The sequence below is a fragment of the Hippocampus guttulatus genome, chromosome 8 (assembly GCF_054856545.1).
Source record: "Hippocampus guttulatus isolate MCC_2025c chromosome 8, RoL_Hgut_1.0, whole genome shotgun sequence".
Taxonomy (NCBI): Eukaryota; Metazoa; Chordata; class Actinopteri; order Syngnathiformes; family Syngnathidae; genus Hippocampus; species Hippocampus guttulatus.
This window is the reverse complement of record NC_141268.1, coordinates 2,003,049-2,026,025: the sequence shown is the minus strand read 5'-3', so window position 1 is coordinate 2,026,025 and position 22,977 is coordinate 2,003,049. Positions and strand designations below refer to the sequence as shown.

General features: G+C 44.7%; 1 protein-coding gene across 6 annotated transcripts in view; it reads left to right on the top strand.

Annotated features, from left to right (window-relative positions):
• csnk2a4 (casein kinase 2, alpha 4 polypeptide) overlaps positions 1–22,977 on the top strand; it is a 49,047-nt gene that overhangs the window by 145 nt on the left and 25,925 nt on the right. For 2 of the 6 annotated variants that reach the window (XM_086116947.1, XM_086116949.1), the window contains exons 2-7: positions 7,388–7,671; positions 7,751–7,862; positions 7,959–8,060; positions 18,124–18,174; positions 21,074–21,133; positions 21,224–21,307. In XM_086116947.1, the coding sequence (XP_085973073.1) occupies positions 7,571–7,671; positions 7,751–7,862; positions 7,959–8,060; positions 18,124–18,174; positions 21,074–21,133; positions 21,224–21,307 (510 nt within the window). In that variant the 5' untranslated portion in view covers positions 7,388–7,570. Of the gene's footprint in view, positions 1–7,387; positions 7,672–7,750; positions 7,863–7,958; positions 8,061–18,123; positions 18,175–21,073; positions 21,134–21,223; positions 21,308–22,977 lie in introns of those variants that run through there. The other 4 variants (XR_015101545.1, XR_015101546.1, XM_086116946.1 and 1 more) reach the window with 3 other exon arrangements.

Below are 22,977 nucleotides of genomic sequence, written 5' to 3'. Positions count from 1 at the left end.
TAAACAATTCAAGAATGGACGATAAAACAAATGAGCTTTGCCATTTGCTTAGGATCGGACGTTATCGTAAAGGGTCCGCCCAACACCCTCTTAGCAGTCAAAACCCAGTCTACTACGCCAACAATCTGCCAGGCCAATGTGTTTCCTTATCCTGCACTACTCAAAACAAATGGTCAACATGCATGTGTAACATTATTTGATAACCAACTTGTATTCAAATGTGAGTTTCAATCCATCTAATTGCGTGTGTCTCATCAAACAGCAGACATCTAACGACTAAAACTAAATACAAACCGAGTAAGTGATACGCCTGACTTTCTTATTATATATTTCGCTGTTCTGATTGTTTGACTGACTGCATGATATAGTCAGCGGGTATTGGCTGATGACGAATGCTGGACAGACAGCATATTATGGGTTATTTTGGATTAGTACTTTTGTCGTTTTTGAGGGGCTGTAAAAGGAATTGGTTCCGTAGTAATGTTTCTTAATTCTGACTAATACGTGCCATGTTTATCTCGAGTCAAGCGGTGTAACTGGATGTTGTTGATTACGACAGTGCCGCCAACGGTAGACTTGGTTTCCGATGAATTGATAGGTCGAGAGAAGACATTTGAATGACAGGAGAAATCTCCTCATTAATTACTTCAGTTGGACTCTGTTCACCTTTGTTTTTATTTGTGTTAACCAATTGTTATTAGTGAGGAAATAAAATAAACAAACAACAATACCCATTTGAAGCAGCATGAGCTGGTAGAACATGAGTGATTATGCTTAACTGCATATGAATATGATTTGTTAAAACATTTTAGGGGGCGCTACGGAGCCATTGTTAAGAAAACACACAATAACCCTCTAAAATATGAATGTTTTGGCCAGGCCTGATGTATGTGCAAGGTTTTCACTCGGGTTCAGACCCTCAAAAACAATAATTTTTCTTTGCAAATAGTGCATCGTCACAGCAACAGCGTGCAATGAAATAAAAAGCTTTCAAAACCTTTTTACAAACATCTTAGCAAATTGAAGGTAGATATGTATGTATGGTTAAGACGCTAGGAAGAAAACGAATACGTTATTTTACAGTATTTCCTCTTGTCACTAGGTGGCAGTACTGCTTCGATGAAAAAGGTTTGTAGAAGTCTTCAGGCCTGGACTCTTATCTAATTTATGACATTTTGAGAAGATAATCCAAGTCAATGTAGGGCAGCTTTTGATGTCACAGCAAATGATCAGAATTTGAGGCGCTGAAAAGTTCACAATATTGGCTAAAAAGCATGATCAATGTCTTGGGGCTTTTCTGACATCATTTCAGTTGGATCCAGTGAACATGCTCAGCGCATTAAAATGTCAAAGATGACATTTCTCGTTGCCACTAGATGGCATGATATGTATACGAAAATACAGGGTGTTCCAAAAGTCTTGGGCACATTTTGACATTGAATAACTCGGAAATTATTCAGGATATAAAAACACATCTGGTAAATTCAGAAAGCTTGTAATCTCAATTTTGACATGGAATGTTCAAAGATGTTCAATGTGAGCACCATTGGTCACACGACACACATCAAGTCGATAGTCAAATTCTTGCCAAACGCGTCCCAGCATTGCATTGTCAATGGTTGCAACAGCTTCTGTTATCCGTGCCTTCAGCTTAAAGCATAAGCACCCATCCATTATGAATTTACCATGCCATCTCACTGTAGACTTCCTCTCTGGTGGCTCCTTTCCGAATTTTCTGCGAAATGCACGTTGAACAACAGTCCATGATTCAGTTTTTGCAAATTCAAGCACACAAAACCCCTTTTCTGGTTGAGTGAACGCCATTCATTGGTCTGAAAAGAAATAAAAAAATCAATAGCCTTACGAAAAACTCAATGTAGTTAGCTTTAAAATTGCACGACATTTATCCTATTACCATTCATAGTCAAGGAGATATGGGGACTTCAAATGTGCCCAAGACTTTTGGAACATCCTGTATTTTCATCCCAAGACACATACACATTAAGTTTGGGATTTTTTTCAAGCATGTACAGGAGAGTTAAGCATTTCCTTTTTTTGATGCCCTGTCCTATAGTGCAGTGGTTCTCAAATGGGGTTATGGGTACCTCCAGGGGTACATGAAGCCACTTCATAGGGTACGTGATATTTTTAACCTAAATATAAAAAGTAGCACCAATGCCAAGAAAATTCATGTCATTCACACCCGATCCCGTTTTTTTCTGCTGAGTATTTTTTCATGGCAATTATAAAAGTGTCAATAATGCATTTCCACTATTTGCAATCTGACTCTGCACTTATCCCCCCTGTAAATCGCAGTGTTCCAATGTGTCTTAAAGCTTATAGTAGTAAAGAGATTTTCGGTCTTTTTATAATCACACTGGCTAAACCCCGGTGGGACGAAAGAAGACGTGGATAGGACAGCTATGGTTTGTAGAAACATATATTTGGATAGAAAAAGAAAAGAAGAGAAACATACAGATAACTGGAGAGAGAGCGTGCCCGTCCGACCTCGAGCGTGGTGTCATCTCAACTCCACTAGCTTAGCTGTTGTCGTGGCTAGGCTAGCTGAGCTGTTGAAAGAGATCAAACCTCTTTGATGTGTAACGTCCGTTGCGTCAGCACTGATTGGTTGAAGCCACAAGACGTGCGTGCGTATACATCCGTGCTGATGCACGCACAGCGGAGAACAGCGAACTATCGACTGCTGAGTCGCGCTTCACTCGAGTGGCATCGCTACAGGGCCCCCCTGTAGCGAACGTCGCTGTTCGTGAGCAAAGAAACAGCTGCTCTGCGACTGCCGGTTTGAGTCGGTCGATGGAGTCGGTGTCCTCACGGCCCATTAGCTGCACGAAGGACGGATGATACCGAGCTGAAGCATGTGGTCAAAACACAGCTTCAGCGATCCGTAGCTTCGCGGGGGCCAGTCGTCGAGAACGCTGGAACTTGGCGGGACCGGTCGTCTCGATGAGATGAACGACATCGTGAGGCGCTGGTTCGGTCGTCCGCACAGAATTCGTCAGGTTCGGGGAACGCCGCAAGTGGCGTCGCTGCAGTAGGACATGATGTGCATTTCACGGGGTGTCCATAAAGTATCTTTACAATCTATAGAAGTCATTACGAGGGCAGTTGAAAAGACAACCATTTTTTTTGTAATCAGTGTTCATTTAGATTTGTAAAAATCACATTGAAAGATGCTGCATCACCACATTGAGGAACTCTTTGACAACCACTCATTACATTAAAATAAATCTAGTTACAATGTCAACTGCCTTTCTAATAAAGTCTTAAAATTGAAAAGAGGATTTGTGGACACCTTGTGTATTGTTATGAGGCACCATCACATATCATGCACAAATCAATTCACAGATCTCTGAAGTAACAAAGGGCTAACATTCCAGTTTTATGTTGAGTTGTGTGATATGCATGCCACAGCCATTGCTTACTCATTCGTTGCGCCACACTGACTGTCAGACAGCAATGAGCTTTACGTTATTTAACAAGAACATACTGAGATGTATTGGTTAATTCTGAATTGTTAACATCTGTGTCACAATGCATCAAATTCTTCTTCCACCCCTAGAATTGAGAGTGAGCAAGAAAAGAACAAAAGCTAATCCATAATTGAAATTTGTACATACATCTTTATATTATTTGTGATAATAAGCTATGTTATGTAACAATTGTAAATAGCACAACCACCTTATACCAGTTGCATATATACTTAAAAAAAAAAAATCCTCATCTCACCCCTTGGGTGGTGTCTGTCCCTCATTCAGCTTGGGTCCTCTACCAGAGGCCAGGAAGCTTGAGGGTTCTGCGCAGTATCCTTGCTGTTCCCAGCACTGCACATTTCTGGACTGAGATGTCCGATGTTGTTCCCGGGATCTGTTGCAACCACACATCGAGTTTGGGGGTCACTGCCCCGAGTGCTCCGACCACCACAGGCACGACTGTCGCCTTTACCTTCCAGGCTCTCTCCAGCTCCTCTCTGAGCCCTTGGTATTTCTCGAGTTTCTCGTGTTCCTTCTTTTTGATGTTTCCATCACTTGGGACCGCTACATCCACTACAACGGCTTTCCTCTGCCCTTTATCCATGATCACGATATCTGGTTGGTTCGCCATTACCATCTTGTCAGTCTGGATCTGGAAGTCCCACAGGATCTTCGCTCTGTCATTCTCCAGCACCTTCGGAGGTGTTTCCCATTTTGACCTTGGGGTTTCCAGTCCATACTCCGCACAGATGTTTCGGTAGACTATGCCAGCCACCTGGTTATGGCGTTCCATGTAGGCTTTCCCTGCCAGCATCTTACACCCTGCAGTTATGTGTTGGATCGTCTCAGGTGCCTCTTTGCACAACCTACACCTTGGGTCTTGTCTGGTGTGGTATACCTGGGCCACAATGGCTCTGGTGCTCAGGGCCTGCACCTGAGCAGCCAGGATGAGTGCCTCTGTGCTGTCCTTCAGGCCAGCCCTCTCTAGCTACTGATAGGACTTCTTGAGATCAGCCACTTCAGTTATGGTCCGGTGGTACATCCCGTGTAGGGGCTTGTCCTCCCATGATGGTCCCTCTTCCAGCGCCTCATCTTCTGTTCCCCATTGTCTGAGACATTCTTTGAGTACGTCATCCGTTGGAGCCTTCTCCTTGATGTATTCATGGAGCATCGATGTTTCATCCTGGACAGTGGCTCTCACACTCACTAGTCCCCGGCCTCCTTCCTTTCGACTTGCGTACAGTCTCAGGGTGCTGGATTTGGGATGGAACCCTCCATGCATGGTTAGGAGCTTTCGGGTCTTAACGTCAGTGGTCTGAATCTCTTCCTTTGGCCACTTTATTATTCCTGCAGGGTATCTGATCACTGGCAGGGCATAGCTGTTTATTGCCCGGGTCTTATTCTTGCCATTGAGCTGGCTTCTTAGGACTTGCCTCACTCGCTGGAGGTATTTGGCCGTAGCCGCTTTCCTTGTTGCCAGTTCGAGGTCGCCATTGGCTTGTGGTATACCAAGGTACTTGTAGCTGTCCTCTATGTCTGCTATTGTTCCTTCAGGGAGTGAGACCCCTTCAGTGCGGACTACCTTTCCTCTCTTAGTCACCATCCGACTACATTTCTCAAGCCCGAATGACATCCCGATGTCGCTGCTGTAGATCCTGGTTGTGTGGATCAGGGAGTCTATGTCCCTTTCGCTCTTAGCATACAGCTTTATGTCATCCATGTAGAGGAGGTGACTGATTGTAGCTCCATTTCTGAGGCGCCTGTCTTGGTGATTACTTGGCTTAGGGGGTTCAGTCCTATGCAGAACAGCAGTGGGGAGAGTGCATCACCTTGGTATATGCCACATTACCAAGGCTTGCCATTGGCTTCAAGTGTGGTTTTCCACATCCTCATCGAGTTCGCAACGAAGGTTCTTAGGGTCCTGTTCACCTTATACAAGTCCAAGCATTCAGTGATCCATGTATGTGGCATCGAGTCATGGGCTTTCTTGTAATCAATCCAGGCTGTGCACAGGTTGGTACGTCGGGACCTGCAGTCTTGTGCGACTGTTCTGTCAACCAGGATGGTTGACAGAACAGGATGGTTGACAGAACTTGGCTCCTCTGGTATCTCTACCAATGCCCTTCTGTGCTTCGCTCATGTATTGATCCATGTGTCCACTTATCTTCGCCGCAATGATGCCTGACATGAGCTTCCATGTTGTGAAGAGACAGGTTATTGGCCGATAGTTGGATGGGACTTTACCCTTTGAGGGATCCTTCATGATCAGGATCGTTCGCCCTTCGGTTAGCCATCCTGGGTGAGTCCCATCCCTCAGCAGCTGGTTCATTTGTGCTGCTAGGCGCTCATGGAGTGCTGTGAGTTTCTTTAGCCAGTAGGTGTGGACCATGTCCGGGCCTGATGCTGTCCAGTTCTTCATATCTGAGACTCTTTCCTGTATGTCTGCCACTGTTATGGTAACTGGGTTCTGTTCAGGGAGGTTGCTGTGCTCCTCTCTCAGGGTCACCAGCCATTGTGCACTGCCGTTATGTGCAACCTCCTTCTCCCATATGCCTTCCCAGTACCTTTCAGTTTCCAGTCTTGGTGGGTCAGCTCTGTTGTTCGGACCCTGCCACTTTCGCAGGTTGTGTTGCGAACAGCCTGTTTATTCGTCTGGCCTCACTCTCTTTCGTGTACCGCTTTAGGCGGCTGGACAAGGCTTGGAGCCTTTGTTTGGCAGTTTCGAGTGCTTCAGGTATGGTCATCTGGATGTACCTCTCGGGTATCGGCCTTTTCATCACACCTCTGTGGGCCTCCGTCAATTGACTCACATCTTTCCGAGCCACCTTGATCTTAGCCTCCAACCGTCTTTTCCATGGTGGGTAACGTATCTCATGGCTTCCATGGTTGCTCTTATAGCCAAGCATCTCTAGGATCACTGATGCTGAAGCGTATATCAGCTCATTGGTTTCCGTGATCGTTACGGTAGGGATCGCCCTCAGTGCTGCATTCACACTTTCCATGAGACTTTCAGGTGGTACTTCACATAGCCGTTGTAATCGGTTTCTTGGTTGCCCAGCTTTCATTCTCGCAATGATCTTAGCTTTCAGGTCAGTTGCTGCCTCGCTCAGCATTTCATTCATTGGGGCTGGCCTCCCAATCTCATCATCTGCGTTCATTGGGGCTTGCTTCCCAATCTCCGGTATGACCTCCTTCACCATGGAACCTGCGTTGTACCTCATCAATCTCAAGTTGTGACAGCAGTTGCCGTTTGTGGATGTTGTAACACTGAGCTACTAGTTGTTTCGTGGTCAACCGTGACTGTGGGTTTTGAAGTAACCATTTAGCCCACATTCTCTGCATGTAACCCCTCTGACTGGGGTTGCTTGAGTAGTAGCATTCCAACAGAGCCATGTTATCGCATCTCGCCCATCTCCGCTTTGTTCCAGTAGCCCATTTTTCATCAAGGTGCTCTGGTTCCCCAGCACCTGACGCAGAGGTATGAGGTAGTCATTAGCGTGAAGGATCTTGCCCAAGGACCCACACTGTTATGTGCTCATTTTTGCCCTAAGCCGGATTCGAACCACCGTCTCCCGTACGCCAAACCGATGCCTTACAAACTGAGCTATCCAGCCGCTTATATATATATATATATATATATACACACACAGTACAGTATATATATTTATATTGCACTTATATTGAACTGTGTACAGCTCTCTACTGAAACATTTATTTTGTGCATGCAAACACTGTTTTTTTATCTTCTTTCTACGCCCCAATTTTGCTGCTGTAGACTGTAAATTTCCCCAGTGTGGGACAATAAAGGATATCTTAATCTTAATATTGATATGGATTGTAGCTCACAGTGATTTAATTGCTCATATTTCATTCATTTTCTTCTATTTTTTTTAAAGCAACAACCACGTGCCCCTGGTGCCCCTCCCTTGTCCTCAAAGTACCCCCCCCCCCATCCCCAACTCCCCATACCCTTACCCCCTTTGAATCAAAATCCACACCCGACCTTTCTTTCCACCCCTCCCTTCCTGAGCCCTCCGCTGCAGAGAGCGCTCACCACCTACTCTGCCAAGCTGTCGGACATGTCGGGACCTGTGCCGAGCCGGGCCAGGGTGTACAATGAGGTCAACACTCACCGACCGAGGGAGTACTGGGACTATGAATCCCATGTCGTGGAATGGGGGTAAAATGCTTGTTGCCAGTTTCATGCAATTTTCACCATATTGGTGCCAGAATTTCCAACCTGAATAATGCATTCACAGTAACCAAGATGACTTTCAGCTTGTGCGAAAGCTTGGGCGTGGCAAATACAGTGAAGTCTTTGAGGCCATCAACATCACCAATAATGAAAAGATTGTAGTCAAGATCCTCAAGGTAAACAAATCCATAAAATGATGATGCCCTAGTTGCTGCAATCATTTTAGCTATATTCTCAGTCCACAAACATGAACGACATTTCTGTCTCATCAGCCTGTGAAGAAAAAGAAAATAAAACGTGAGATTAAGATTTTGGAGAATCTACGAGGAGGCCCAAATATCATCTCCCTTATAGACATCGTGAAAGACCCTGTGGTAAGTGTGCAATTATACGTAATTGACCTACTGCACAGTCATGGTCAAATCAATTAGAGATGTACAGGTACCGTATTTCTTTGTCACCATTTTTACGAGCAAGTAATGCTGTCACTTGTGAAAGATCATCAATTACATTTGCACTGCTTCTGTTCTTGTCTTGCTCTGGCTTTAAGTGAATTACCGTATTTTCCGCATTACAAGTCACCATTTTTTTAAAATAGTTTGGCCAGGGGTTCAATTTATACCATGGAGCGACTTATGTGTGAAATGATTAACACATATCATTTCACATCTTATTTTCACATTAAACCGCAAGAAGGTGCTCTCGGCCTGTGTTGATACTTTCCACATTGGCGGTAACTGATAAAAACACCTGAAGATGACTCTAACGTAAGCGACATAGAAGAGGAAGCGCTGCATTTTCTACCTCCGGAGTTGTTTAAAAGTGACACAGGAAGAAGATTTTTCGTGATTTGGGGTGACACTGATGGTTTGGTAAACTTGTTAGCGTGTTCTTGATGCTATCGTAAACTGAATAACTCTTTAATATGTTACGTGAACATCCCAGGCACGTTCTCAGTTCGTTGTTGATGCGTCATGTAACGGTAGCATATCGTACACTTATTCAGCCTGTTGTTCTCTATTTTTATTTTTATTTGCCTTTCAAGATGACATGTCTTTTCTTGGTGTTGGATTTTATCAAATAGATTGAAATAGATCAAAAATGTGATTTATATTCCAGTGCGACTTATCTATGTTTTTTTTCTTCTTTATTATGCTGGTGCGACTTCTAGTCCGGAAAATACAGTAGTTGTAGATTTCTTTTAAAGGAACGATGCAGTTATTTACCATTTCAAATTTCAATCTTCAAAGTTTCCAAGCCTCTGCCACAAAATACACATTGAATATAGAATTACAGTGCACTTCACATCTGCCTAGGACAAATAATAAATAATAATAATAATAATAAATGCTCTTGCGATGAGGAGGCCCAGTCTCATTTGGCTGGGTTTTCACAATGTGAATGAGAATGTGAATGAGAATGAGAAGATGGCACGGGTTGGGTGTTCCGGGGGTAATCGGAGGTGATGTCCAAGCCAACGGATGCGCCTCTAAGCGGCCAGTCGGGATGCAGGGGGCTGAGTTGGCAACATGGAGGTGCCAGCTGATGTTCAAGATGGTTCTGAGTGACCTGCTGTCAAAGCCGTCGATCCTCTTGGCCAGGGTCTTGTTTATAGGCCAGGATTCTGCACCAGACAGGAGGATGGGAAGAACTGCTGAGTTATAAATGCGCATCTTGGTCTTTTGGGACACTGAGTGGTGGCGCCAGAGCGGCCGCCACAGTGGCTGCATAGCTGCGGCCGCGAGGGCGCGTCTGCGGTCAATCTCTGGCTTGAGATCGCCGCTGCTAGTAATGGTGGAGCCCAGGTAGATGACGGAATTGACGAATTGCACTTCGTCTGTGCCAAAGAACAGGGGGGAGGGGTGTGGCCCGTCGCCGATATACAGTACATAAATTTGGTTTTCTGCCAGCTTACTTGGAGGCCCAGCATTGCTGCTTCTGTTTGGTATATGGAGAGAGCACTGCTGAGGTCTTGGAGGGAGTTACTGAACAGGGTGGTGTCATCAGCGTATTCAAGGACGGTCAGGTGGAAGTTGCCGAACGACACGCCTGAGACTTGCTCCCGGACTCGGACCATAAGGTGGTCAATGACACAGTTAAAAAGGTCAGGAGCGGCCACGCAGCCCTGTCTGACCCGGCTGTTAATGGGGAACCAGTCTGAGTCCTTCCCATTCACACGAACACAGCTCTCTGAGTTGTTGTAGAGTTGCTGGAACAATGTGGTTATTTTGGGTGGCACACCAAGGTATTTCAGAATGTTCCAAAGGAAGAGGTGGTCAACTATATCAAACGCAGCTTTAAGATATATGAAGGCTATAAAGAGATGGTGGTCCTTCCGAAACTCTCTGACCTTCTCAACAATGAGTTTAACTGCGGAGATGCGATCTATAGTGGACCGGTTGGGCATGAAGCCAGCTTGTTGGGGGCAGCGATGGCTTCGAATGGCAGGAAGAGCACGAGTGAGAAGGATCCGGGTGAACAGTTTTGCAGGTATGGAGAGCAGTGAGATGCCTCTGTGGTTGTTGCAGAGTTGCTTGTCGCCTTTCCGCTTCCAGAATGGCAGGATGATGCCTCAGGTCCAGTCTGTGGTGGGCTGTTCTGCCACCCACACGTGGTTAACGATGTGAGTGAGCCACTAGGCCAGGGGTGGGCAAACTTTTTGGCTCGGGGGCCGCATTGACTTTTAAAATTTGACAGAAGGGCTAGGTCAGCACGAGCTATGGTACATTAAAAAAAATAAACTGCATTGGTTGACATATCAAACATCAACAGAACAAAAGCATGAAAGTACTGTATTAATATACTTTTTTAAAATGACGACAGTGTTGTTGATGACCTATTTTAGCCTGTGCATTTCTGCAGATGGGTTGTGATCAGACCAGTAGAAGTAGAGCGATACAGAGGTCCTAGGTGGTCGAAAAGATCCCGCCCCCCCCCTCCCTGTGTTCTGCAACTTCAAGTCAATGCACCACCTGGCGGTGAAATGCCTGTCATTACAAGTCCAATTGAAATGAATGCAATCATTTACATCGAACCTTAATTGTGTATCGACCTTCGGCGGGCCGGATTAAAAGGACCGACGGGCCGGATTCGGCCCGCGGGCCGTAGTTTGCCCACCTCTGCACTAGGCCACCATGGCCCATGGAGTCACCACCTTCTTTGAGCAGCTCTGCAGTGATGGCACAGATTCCAGGCTGAGGCTGATACTTGGTGGTGTCTTATCTTTTCTACAAGTTCATTAATATTTGGGGTCAGGCTCTGAGCTGAGCAAATCCTCAAAATTGAGTGAAGGTGTTCAGCAGTAAGTCGACTTCTGTATGATGTTTTGCTCAGCTTCATCAAAGAAAGTAGTTGTTCACACAGGTATGTGCTGCCAAACGTTCGACGTTTGATCAGCCTGGATGCGCAGCTGGGCCACTGTGTCGGGGAGGAAACGGGCAAACTGCACAGCACCCACTGCCGTATCTTTTTCATGCTGTCAGAGATTTTCTTGGACAAAGTTAAAGAAATGACTCGGCACACAGGAAAATTGTCTTCAATATCGGCGGGAGCGGATCTCTGAGAGCGAACGACGGTTTAGTTGCTCCGCGATCACACTCTCGAGCTCCCTTCCCGCCAATTCAGACTTTTATTGTAACATACAAGGAAAACACTGACTCAGATATTTGCATACCGCACCCCCTGTCCGGCCCCTCGGTAGTGATTGGTTACCCGTTTTTAAACATTGAACCACCAGTACGTTGCCGCCTTTTCTGTCTGGGCTACATCGAATTAACATGTTGCAGACTTTGTGGATGGCCAATGTCGCCTGGGCGCAACGGGTGTTCTCAACTCGTCTTTTGTTGTTCAACCGCTGTTCCCAAATTATTCATTCCCCTTTTGTGACCGAGTTTTGCCCTCTCCCCTGTGATCGCCCACCTGTATTGACGTGCTAATTGTGGACTTCAACAGCCCTCCGGCTTTGTGCACAGGCATTTGGGGGTGCTGGATACGCACCCAAACATTTAGATGTGCCCAGATTAAATGAAACTTTAAACATGATACAATTTTGCTCATAGATTCCTCTAACACATGCATAGGATGTAAAGCCAAAAACTCCTGTTACGCTTCGGCTGAAGTCCACTCCGCGGACGAAAATTGACAACTGGGCAACGTCAGAAACTTTAGCGGTCTCATCCACAGCCAAGGAATATGCGATGACATCTTTTCCGTTTTTCACAAGCTGCTCTTTGCGATAAATGGACAACTGCTCTACTCGCTCGGCAATTGCGTTTCTGCTCATGCTCACGTTTAAAAAGAGTTGCTTTTTTTCGGGCAAACTTCGTCACAAACTTTAAGGATACAGTTTTTAATGAAATCCCCCTCCCCCCTCCATGTCCATATTCTTGTTTTTGTAAGCGTGTTTCGTTTCATGATGTCGTCTCAGATTACACTCTTTCAATACCGCCACACTTTCTCCGCACAGAAGACACACAGGTTTTCCAGCTACGTCCATGAACATGTACTCCGACTCCCACCTTGTTTGAAACCCCCGGTTCTCAGTGTTTACCTTACGTTCTGCCATTTTTGATGGGTATCTGCAAGCTAACGTCACTGCTATGCTAACGACTGCTTCACTAATATTGAAATGAAGCGGCCACTGCTTGGCACGTCACAGTTGCATTGTGGGAAATGTAGTATTGGTGCATGTAAAAGATCTGCGGGCTCCCGGCTTGCTGCGGGCCGGTTCTAATAATAAATCAATATCATTTTCAGGGGCCACTGAAAAACATTCTCGCGGGCCGGCACTTTGACATATGTGCTTTACAATAACAAAAACCACAAAACAACACGGGTTGAGCAGCGGCAGCCAAACGCGCCAGCGTTCACTCATCCCGAAAGTCAGAAAGAAACCACAAGGGAGGGAGAGGGGGAGAAAAAAAAACACGCTCGAACTATCCTCATTTTGAGGATAATTTGAGTTAGGCAAAAAACTCCTGCACAAGCATATGACAGTTACAACAGGTCACAAGACATAAACAATGAAGACGGTGATGCAAGGGAGTGTATGAAGGAGGAGGTGATGGTGGGGGACTAGCTTCCGTGCATACTTTCATCAGGGGAAGGTCGAGATCGCAGATGTTGTTTTGGTAGCAGGCTGCCCAAGAATTTAAGACAGCCTTGAGTCCGTGGCTTATGTCTCTTTAGTGGTGTCGATCAGCCAAATCCGTGATTTCAGTCAATATTTGAGCACGGATTCCAGTTTCTCCAAGTTCTTGACCATCTTGCAGAGACGCTCCAAAACCGCAACAGTTTGTGGTTGAGCACAGTCTGAGTCTGAGTGTTGGACATCCGCACTATGCCATCCTTAGACCGGCAGCCTCTTCACTTCCAATAGAGCCGCTCCCGTCAGTTGAATTTTGCGATGGATCAGGAAACTGCTCACACCAAACAGCAGCATACCTGTTATCGGAAGGCCGATAATGTAGATGTCATCCACATCCTCAACGGACAGTGTTGACAGGCACACCATTCTCCGCTTCCTCCAAGGATCTAGGGTGTGCCCAGCAACAAAAGTCCCCGAGGGGCAAGTAGGCTCCCCACTACCTGCTCTTCTCGTCGATAAAATTTTGTCGATGGCATCGAGAGACCAGCCAACCAATTCCATGTTGGTTTTTAGGATGAAAATACAACAGGAGGCTAGGAAAAGTCAGACAAAGACAGCACATGGACTGAGTGGTGAGCAGGGAAGGGTGGGCGGGGGGATGGGACAGGAGCAGAAAGCAAAAGCGTGCACCTTCGTCGAGAGCCAAGCTTAGTTTGAAAGTCTCCCAGTCCGCGATGTCATCATCGGCCAGGGCGGTGAAGGCATTGGTGATGAAGTGGCGATATGCAGAGGCAGTGGTGGGGTCACAGAGTCTGGAAGACATTCAGCGTGGTTGTGGCCTGGCAGATGGGTCTGCTCGTATTTTAAGTCATAGCTGGGCAACCAACAGGCGGTGGTCAGTGTTGCCCAGCTGTGCTCCTCTGAAGACCCTGCAGTTAGTGACGGAGGATCGCCAGCAGCGGGAGATGATGATGTGGTCTATCGCCTTTCGGGTTCTTCCATCAGGACTATACCAGGTCCAGTGATAGATCCGCTTGCGGGGGAACCAGGTGTCGGTAATGCAGAGGTTATTTGAATGGCAGAGGAGAAGCAGATGTTTGCCGTTATTATTTGTGGTGCTGTCGACAAAGATAAGATATCCTTTATTTGTCCCGCAATGGGGAAATTACAATCAGAATTCAGAAAGGAAAAACGCTGGGTAGGGAAAGGGAAAAAAACCCACGCTCGAACTATCCTCTTCCGAGGATAATTTAAGTCCAGGATAAAAAAAAGACCCTAGCACAGAAATAAGCATATGACAGTTACAACAAGTCACAAGACATAACATGTAATAAGGGGGAGGATGAATGGGAAGGGGGGGGGGGGGGGTTGAGAGGGGTAACCGTGACGCGGCCGAAAAATGACCAGCTGCACGGATTCACACGAGCGCTCTGCATGTCGAACCACGTCACAGGGGGAAAAGAATCGGAGCGATGAAGACGGTGATAACAAGGATGTGTATGCGCGTGTGGTTGTCCAGTTATGTATGTGTATGCGTGTGCAGGTCATAGCTGCATCGTCGAGGTCTGCTCATCGTGAAGACAGTCCTGGCTTATCAGTCCATGGCCGAGAAGGAGGGGGCGGTGGGGGGCCCTAGACTCCATGCGTATTTCCATCCAGGGGAAAGGCCAGATAGCGTTGTTTGTTTTGGAGAGACGGCCGCCAACAATTCCAGACAGCCTTGAGTCCTTGGTCTGTATCTCCTCAGTGGCGCCGATCAGTCTGATCCAGAAATTCTTTCCGCAGCGTGGATTCCAACGTCTCCATGGTATTATCGATCGCGCGGAGTCGCTCCAAATCACAACAATATTGCGATTGAGCTCAGTCACCGCTTGAGTCTGAGTGTTGGACATTCGCGCCAAGCCATCCAGAGTGACCGGCAGCTTTTTCACTTCCAATAGAGCTGCTCCCGTTGGTTGAATTTTGCGATAGAACAGCAAGCTGCCAACACCAAACAGCAGCATACCTGTTATCAAAAGGCCAATAATGTAGATGTCTTCCACATCCTCCACGGACAGTACTGTCAGGCACACTTTCTCCATGTATCCAGGGCGTATCCGGCAGCAAGTGTCCCCGGAGGGCAAGCAGGCTCCCCACTGCCCGCTCTTTTCGTCAAAAAAATTTTGTCAATTACATCGAGAGACCAGCCAACTAATTCCATGGTTAGTTCTTCGGATGAAAACACGGTAGGAGGCTAGGGGAAAAAAAAGTTGGACAAAAAGACAGCACGAGAAGACTGAGTGGCGAGCAGAGCAGAAGCGTCCGCCTTCGTCGAGAGCCAAGCAGAAAAGGTGGTGCCAATGGGTTGTGTGGGGGTTTGGTGAGATGGTCCTTCTTTAGAGGAGGAAGAGGAGGTTGCATTGGCGTCGGTGAGGGTGATGACAATGTCATGTGGTGGTGCTTGGCTAACGACCTGATGGAGTTGGTCGAAGAAGGTGTCCTTCACTGTATCATCGGCGTCATCTGTGGGGGCGTAAGCAAAGATCACTGTCATCTTGCCATGTCGTGGAGGAACCGTGCAGACAGGAGATGATTGTTAATTGGGATCCAGCTAATAAGTGATTGGCGTGTATGTTTGGACATGGCCAGCGCAACTCCATGGAGGCCCGTCCGAGTTTCAGGGCCACTCCATATGAAGCCGTGTTCTTCTGCTGTAATTTCGCCGCTGCCTTGCCACCTTGATTCACATACACCCGACATGGTGATTTTGTAGCGGGAAAGCTCCAAGGACAGCAGTGAAGGAGCTTCAGCCTGAAGAAGCGTTCGGAAGTTCTATGTAGCAATGCTTGGGGCGTAGGTCAGTCCGTACTCATTGGTCGGGGCGTTAATAATAATAATACATTTTATTACTAGGCGCCTTTCAAGACACCCAAGGACACTTTACAATCAGAAAACACAGTACGGGTTGAGCAGCGGCAGCCAGACGCGCCAGCGTTCACTCAACCCTGAAAGTCGGAAGAAACCACAAGGGAGGGAGAGGGGGAGAAAAAAAAACACGCTCGAACTATCCTCATTTTGAGGATAGTTTGAGTTAGGCAAAAAAGCTCCTGCGCAAGCATATGACAATTACAACAGGTCATAAGACATGAACAATGAAGGTGGTGATCGTCTGGTTGTGTGTGCGTGCGAGAGCCACACCTGCTACGTCAAGGTCATCTCATGGAGACGGTCCTGGCTTATCAGACTATGGCCGAGAAGGAGGGGATGATGGTAGGGCACTAGCTTCCATGCATACTTTCATCAGGGGAAGGTTGAGATAGCAGATGTTGTTTTTGGTAGCAGGCAGTCCAAGAATTCCAGACAGCCTTGAAGTCCGTGGCTTGTGTCTCTCAAATGGCGTGATCAGCCAAATCCGCGATTTCTTTGAATATTTGAGCACGAATTCCAGTTTCACCAAGTTATTGCCCATCTTGCAGTGCCGTTCCAAAGCTGCATCAGTTTGCAGTTGAGCACAGTATGAATACGACAGGAGGCTAGGAAAGTTAGACAAAAGACAGCACATGGACTGAGTGGCGAGCAGGGAAGGGTGGGGGACAGGAGCAGAAAGCAAAAGCGTCCGCCTTCGTTGAGAGCAAAGCAAGAAGTTCCTATGTCTTGTCTTTGTTTGGGCAGTCCGTTTTCTTCTGGTCGGTTTCGTAACAATAAATTTCTCCTGAGTGGGTTGTTGGCACTCTGCAGGATAGACGGATGATGGGGCTGCCATCTTAGCGGCGTACCGACACACCGTCGGGACCTTGTTAGTCTGGAACCTCCCCGGAAGACTGGCCCGCCAAGGGAGACCCTAGCTGGAGCAAGCTCCAGACGGTAACGCTCTCTGGATCATTGGAACACACAAGCCTCCTTGCCACGGCAAGGCCAGGACCCACAAGGAGGACCTAGGACAAACTTATTTGAAATCACTCGGTTTTGGGGACAGTTTTGTTTTGTGCAAGGAGCCACTGCTTACCTCACCCATCTTTACAATGGGGTGTATGTCGAGACAAGGGCTGCGAAGATTAGTCGACTCGGCAATGCAAGTTTTATTCACAGGACATTTCATACACAAGATACCTGAATGTGCTTCACATAAGCAAAGACAATACCTACAGGCATTTACAAACACAACAGTTAACATCTAGAAAAAAGCAAAGGAGAGAAAACAAAAGTAGCTTCAAAAATTACTAGAATGTACGTTGGCAACATTTAAACAGAAAACCTTTTAAAAAAACATTTAAATGTAAAGAATTAAAAGTGGGTTTCTAACATTTTTAAAATATTTTCTTTAATTGTTTAGAGGACATTAATCAAAGTTATCGGGGGAAAAAGCAAAGTTTTTAACCTGGATTTCAAAGCATATACACTCAGGGCAGACTTCACGGTTTATTGACTTAACGGGTTGAGTGAACGCTGGCGCGTTTTGGCTGCCGCTGCTCAACCCGTATTGTTTTGTGTTTTTTGTTATTGTAAAGTGTCCTTGGGTGTCTTGAAAGGCGCTTATAAATAAAATGTATTATTATTATTATTATTTATTCCATTTGTGTGCAGCATAATGGCTAAATGCAGCTTCACCGTGTTTACTTTAAACTCTGGGCTCCACTAATTGACCCAAGTCTCCACATCTCAGAGCCCTACAGGGGTTTATATTCAATTAGCATTTCTTATTACGTATTCAGGACCCACACCATTTCGTGATATGTTGGAGAATTTTAAAATCTATTCTACTGCTAATTGGGAGCCAGTGTAAATCTTTTAGGACTAGTTTAATATGTTCTGATCCCTTTGTTGTGGTCAGAACCCAAGCTGCAGCTATATGATGGTCTTTTGCCCACTACATAGGCCTTTACAATCATCAAATCTGCTGTAGATTAAAACATGAACACGCAGAAGTTTCTTGGCGCATGCATAACAACATAAATTACCAAAATAAAGCAGCTGCATAACTGTAGAAACGGAAAACAAATTTACAGCTCTCGCTCTCTCTATCTCGCTCTCTCTCTCGCTTCTGATTGGTCAGCTTGGTGGAAGAGGAGGGAGCTGGCTCTTATGTGTGAGACAGATGATACAACAAATTCTGGGTCAGTCAGGAGCGCTGCAAAAACACATCGCTTTGGCGATCACGTCATCGTGTTGCCTGGGATCACGATTTTGATGACAGAAAAAAAACAATAAATCATTCCGCCCTGTATCACAACGTACATGTAGCCAACTTGTACGAGTAAATGGTCTTCATCCACACCAATTGTTTACTGTTACATTTCAATGTCAGTTTAAATTTGTTCAATCCTTTATTCCGAATCTGTTGTTATAAATGCATTATTGTTCTTTTTTTTCAGTCTCGGACACCTGCTTTGGTCTTTGAACATGTTAACAACACTGACTTTAAGGTGAGAATTATTTTTTTAAATTCCACTGGTCAACAGCAAATTTTAATCATCAATGATGGTTGTATGTGTACGTATTTATGACTGATTTTAAACATTGCTTTCCTTTTTTTTCTCGCAGTTTTTTGAGAGGTTTTTAAATTTGACCTATAAAAACCTGCACAGTACGGATTTTACCATGCATTATAATTTTTTTAGCTATGATGTTTCAGAAAAAAAATCTACCTGTTGCTGAACCTAAGCCTTCGTAAATATTACTAAATATATTACTGTAATTGTAACGGGGTTCTAGATGTTCCTTCGTAATAAATATGGCATATCCGAACTATGTAAAAACATTTTCCCTCCGATTAATTAATATAAAAAGTCAAAATGTAAAAGGGTGCTGTTTTTCTCAGTAACAAGTACTGATTGAGGATGTCCCCTCCCTTGTAGCCAATTAATTCTAAAAATAACTTTAATTCACCAAAACCTTATTTTAACGATCAACTGCAATCATAATGAATATAGAAAAGTACAAGCGTTCAATCAGCCATATCCCGTGTGGCCTTACACTGCTCTGGAACAATAAGAAAATCATTTTACTGCAAAACACGGCATTTTGACATGACGTCCTAATGACGTCATACGCTGGCGCCCCGTGCATAATGCAGCAAAACCCGCAACAGCGAAGCTCGGTCTGACAGTGGAGACTTTTGAATGGTGGGCGGCATTGAAGAAAAGTTTTGTTTTTTTTTAACCAGATGTGCTCCAGAAAAAAAGCGATTCAGAATCATTTAGAAAAGTTTACTTGCATCTCTAATTAAAAAAAAAAAAATGTTGGCCTTTGTTATTCTTAACTACTAATTATTCTTAAATTCGACAATTTTATTTTATACTTTTACTTTTTTGGTTTTGGTATACAGTACATGCAAGTATGTTTGTATGTATGCAGGTGGACAGAATTGTTTGTAACCCCATATTCATGAAAGAAAAACGCACGGTGGTCACAGAAATAACTTGAATCAGAAAAAAGTAATAAAAAATATGAAAATTAAACACTGAAAATGAATTGAGAATAAATAGAATTATTTAGAAGTATGTAATAATAATAATAAATAATAAATCAAGTAAAACTCGTGAAAACGGACCCGGATAAAAATGATACTCATGGAAAAAAATTACAATAATTTGGTTATAAGATCATGTTGAACCAAGGTGTGTCCTCTAATTAGCATCCCAGGTCCCTTCAAACTTGTAATCAGTCATCTTATTTACAGGGTGACAAGTACTCTCTCACTCTGCTTGGTGACATTGTGTGAACCACACTAAACATGGACCAGAGGAAGCGAAGGAGAGAGTTGTGTCAGGAGATAAGAAAGAACATTATAGACAGCCTTGATTTAAATCTTGAACTTCTGTGGAAAGTGCCAAAACATGCCGTCTGGAAAAGCACCGGTCAATTCTAAGACAACTGGAGGAGTTTGCTTATGAAGAGTGGGACACGTACCTGCTGAAGGTCATAAGTCTCATTCAAAGTTATAAAAATAGTTTGATTTTTTTTTTAACTGTTCAACCAAAATTCAAAGCAATGTCTGGTTTTTATTCGTTCATTTTCATAATTTTTTTAAATTTAGCGTTACTGTTGTCAGATTAAGATTTTTATGTGACCACTGTTGGGTTTTCTTTCATTAACAGAGAGGCATCAACAAATTTGTCCATGTGTGAATGTTATGTTAGGGATGCACTGAAAATTCACCCAAAATTCTGTAATACAGAGCTGTCAAATATTACGGATCGTCCGTATTTTATTCCAGAAATCACTCTGCTAACCCGTTACGTCACACTTATTGTTCCGGATATTTTACAAATTATGAGTCAAATTACTCACGCAGTTTGAAAACAAGCCTAAATAGTTGGTAGATAATTGCGAGATGCGTTTGTCAACACACCACTTGCAGACGCGACATTGCCCTGTGTTCAAGCTGTCCACTCTGTGCAGTGTGCAAAACTGAATTTCCATGCAATGTATCTTGCAATTTACATTTGTTCTCACTGCTATTAGCTGCTTTGTTTATCAGTGCAGGAGCCACCAATCACATTGGGACTGGCTCAAACCAGGGCCATAGCTAGTTATTTGGAGACCTAAGGCAAATACAGTCACACAAACCACTGTAATGTTCTTGACTTAATTTTCGAAATGTTTTGACAAATTGTTATATAGCTGAATTTCTATCGTTTGGCGCTCTTGCCAGGTAAGATAAGGCTTAGGAAAAAATTAGGAAGCAAGGGGCTAAGACCTGGCTGAAGATGGAGGTGCGTCACACAGCCTTGGCCACTGACGGTGCACTTTGGTGAGTCACGCACATATTGACGTCCTGGAGGTGGGTGGCGCCCCCCAAATTCTCCTGCCACGGTATCTTCTCACTGGTTCAGAGTGAAAAGGCTGTCTGGCCACTGAGGCAGGCCGTGAAAACGTGAAGCGTGTTCAGTTAACTTCTTATTTTTAACAAGCCTGCAAGTACTGACGTTCATACTTCACTTGGTGCAATCACATTTCCAAGGTCCCCTTAAGTGACAGCCATCTGTGGGTGACACTTATGTTGGCACACATCACTACAGAAGGAACCACGGAGCATACACCTTGACGAAGTTGGCAAATTGCAGAAAGTCATCCAGCACAGGATTTTAAAACATGTTTTTAAGATGAATCTTTTGTGGTTTTCGGATTTGGCCGCACGTTTTCATTTCAGTGCATCACTAACTTATGTGATAGTTCTGCCCAGTGTCTCGTCTTGTTTTAGCCTCAATCACTGGTGCATTCTGACTGCATTTTTTACAATGAGTGATGCATTTTTGTTGTCATGCAGGTCCTTATTCTGTTTAATATGGACCACCCTAATGACTTTGCTCTGATCCCTAGCAATTGTACCAAACTTTGACAGACTATGACATCCGGTTCTACATGTATGAGATCCTTAAGGTCAGTCAATCTTGAATTGTCTGCTGTTCAAAAACCTACACTCCAGGATCTGTTTTCTTTCCAAATATGATTTGTGGCTTTTTTCAATAGGCTCTGGACTATTGTCACAGTATGGGAGTCATGCATAGAGATGTGAAGCCACATAATGTGATGATTGATCATGAACACCGCAAGGTGAGTGCTTGAACACCTGAGGAATACTGGGCGATATGACGGTATATGTCGTGCGGATGAGATGGAAGTGTCTGCCCTGTCTGTGGTCATTTTTCACCTGCTTTGTCACCTGAAGTTAAATACAGGTAGTAAAAGCAGACAGAGCAGAGGCCTGAAGTGACAGGCAAAAGCTTTCATTTGTCATTTTTTATGCAACTCAGTTGCCACCAGGTGGCAGCCTGCCTCAAAGACTGCAGCCTGCATGGCATTGCAAATGAGTCTGTTTTCAACTGCCTTATTGACAAAACGGGTCAATAAAAAGATAAATATACATGAGCAACAACATTTTCACTCTGATTTTCACCGTGACACATTCAAATATTGATTGTATAAATTTTAGTTTTCCAATATGTTTTCTACTTTATTAAAATATACAATAATACACTATTGTTTTGTGTTTTTTGTTATTGTAAAGTGTCCTTGGGTGTCTTGAAAGGCGCTTATAAATAAAATGTATTATTATTATTAATTTGAAAGGACACTGAAGTGTTTTCTGTTAACTGTAATGATATTTATAAGCCATGGGGTGTCAGTAATTCTCAACTCAACTGTATTCATAGAGCACTTTAAAACAACCACCGCTGAATATAAAATGCGGTACATGGCGCAAAAATAATTCGTACAACAATTAAAAATACATTCATAGCGAAGATAGTAGAAAGCACAAAATCAGTCAAACTAAAAATCAAGTCTCATGCTGAGTCAAAAGCCAAAGAATAAAAATGAGTTTTCAGACAAGAGTTTTAAAGACGGCTGGGATAGGCTCCAGCACCCCCCGCGACCCTAGTGAGGATCAAGCGGTTCGGAAAATGGATGGATGGATGGAGTTTTAAAGATGGGCAGTGAAGTGGCTTACCTGACTGCACGACTTGCTGGCCAGTGATGCATACCATCCAACTAACTCACAAACGGTGTGTGTACATACTACCATCAGACTGACAGCGTCGCACATACAACTGCGAATGTGTATATTACGCAGTGATGTGTTCCTCGAGCCGGTCCTTGGCCTCGAGGACCGGCTCGAGGACCGAGGGGTGGTCCTTGGTCCTCGGCCTTGGCCTCGGAGTCAAGTCCTTGGTCCTCGGTCTTGGCCTCGGAGTCAAGTCCTTGGCCTTTGCCTTGGTCTCGCGTTGCCGGTCCTCTGACACAACGAGGGATTAGAGCCTCTAATCCTTCGTCCACAGGTATAAAGTGGGCCAGAGGACCGCAAAAATCATAAAGAAATCAAACAAATCCATCCAGGGAAACCCACGTTGATGACTTTATCTGCCGCTTTAATAGGGGCGGGGCGCCATGACAGTCAGTACAACGTGTAAAGAGCGGCATCACAGTTAGTTTCAATCTCGGTTCGTTCCGTTCGCGATCGGCAGTTTAAATAGCGTGTAAAGCCTTTCTGTAACAGTGGTGTCTTTTATTTAGTTATTTTTGCACAGTCGTCACGTTTGTGCGGTGGCACTAGAATGTTTGTTTGAACCAAGTAATTTGCGTTACAGCTGGAGTCAATAATGTCGGCAGTTCACTTCCGGGTTTGGCCGTTGGGATTTGGAGTCCTTTTGCTCGATTCCAGTTATGTTTGCTGAATGCTTTTTCATGTTTGGAATAATGAATATTGATAATACATAGTTTAAAAT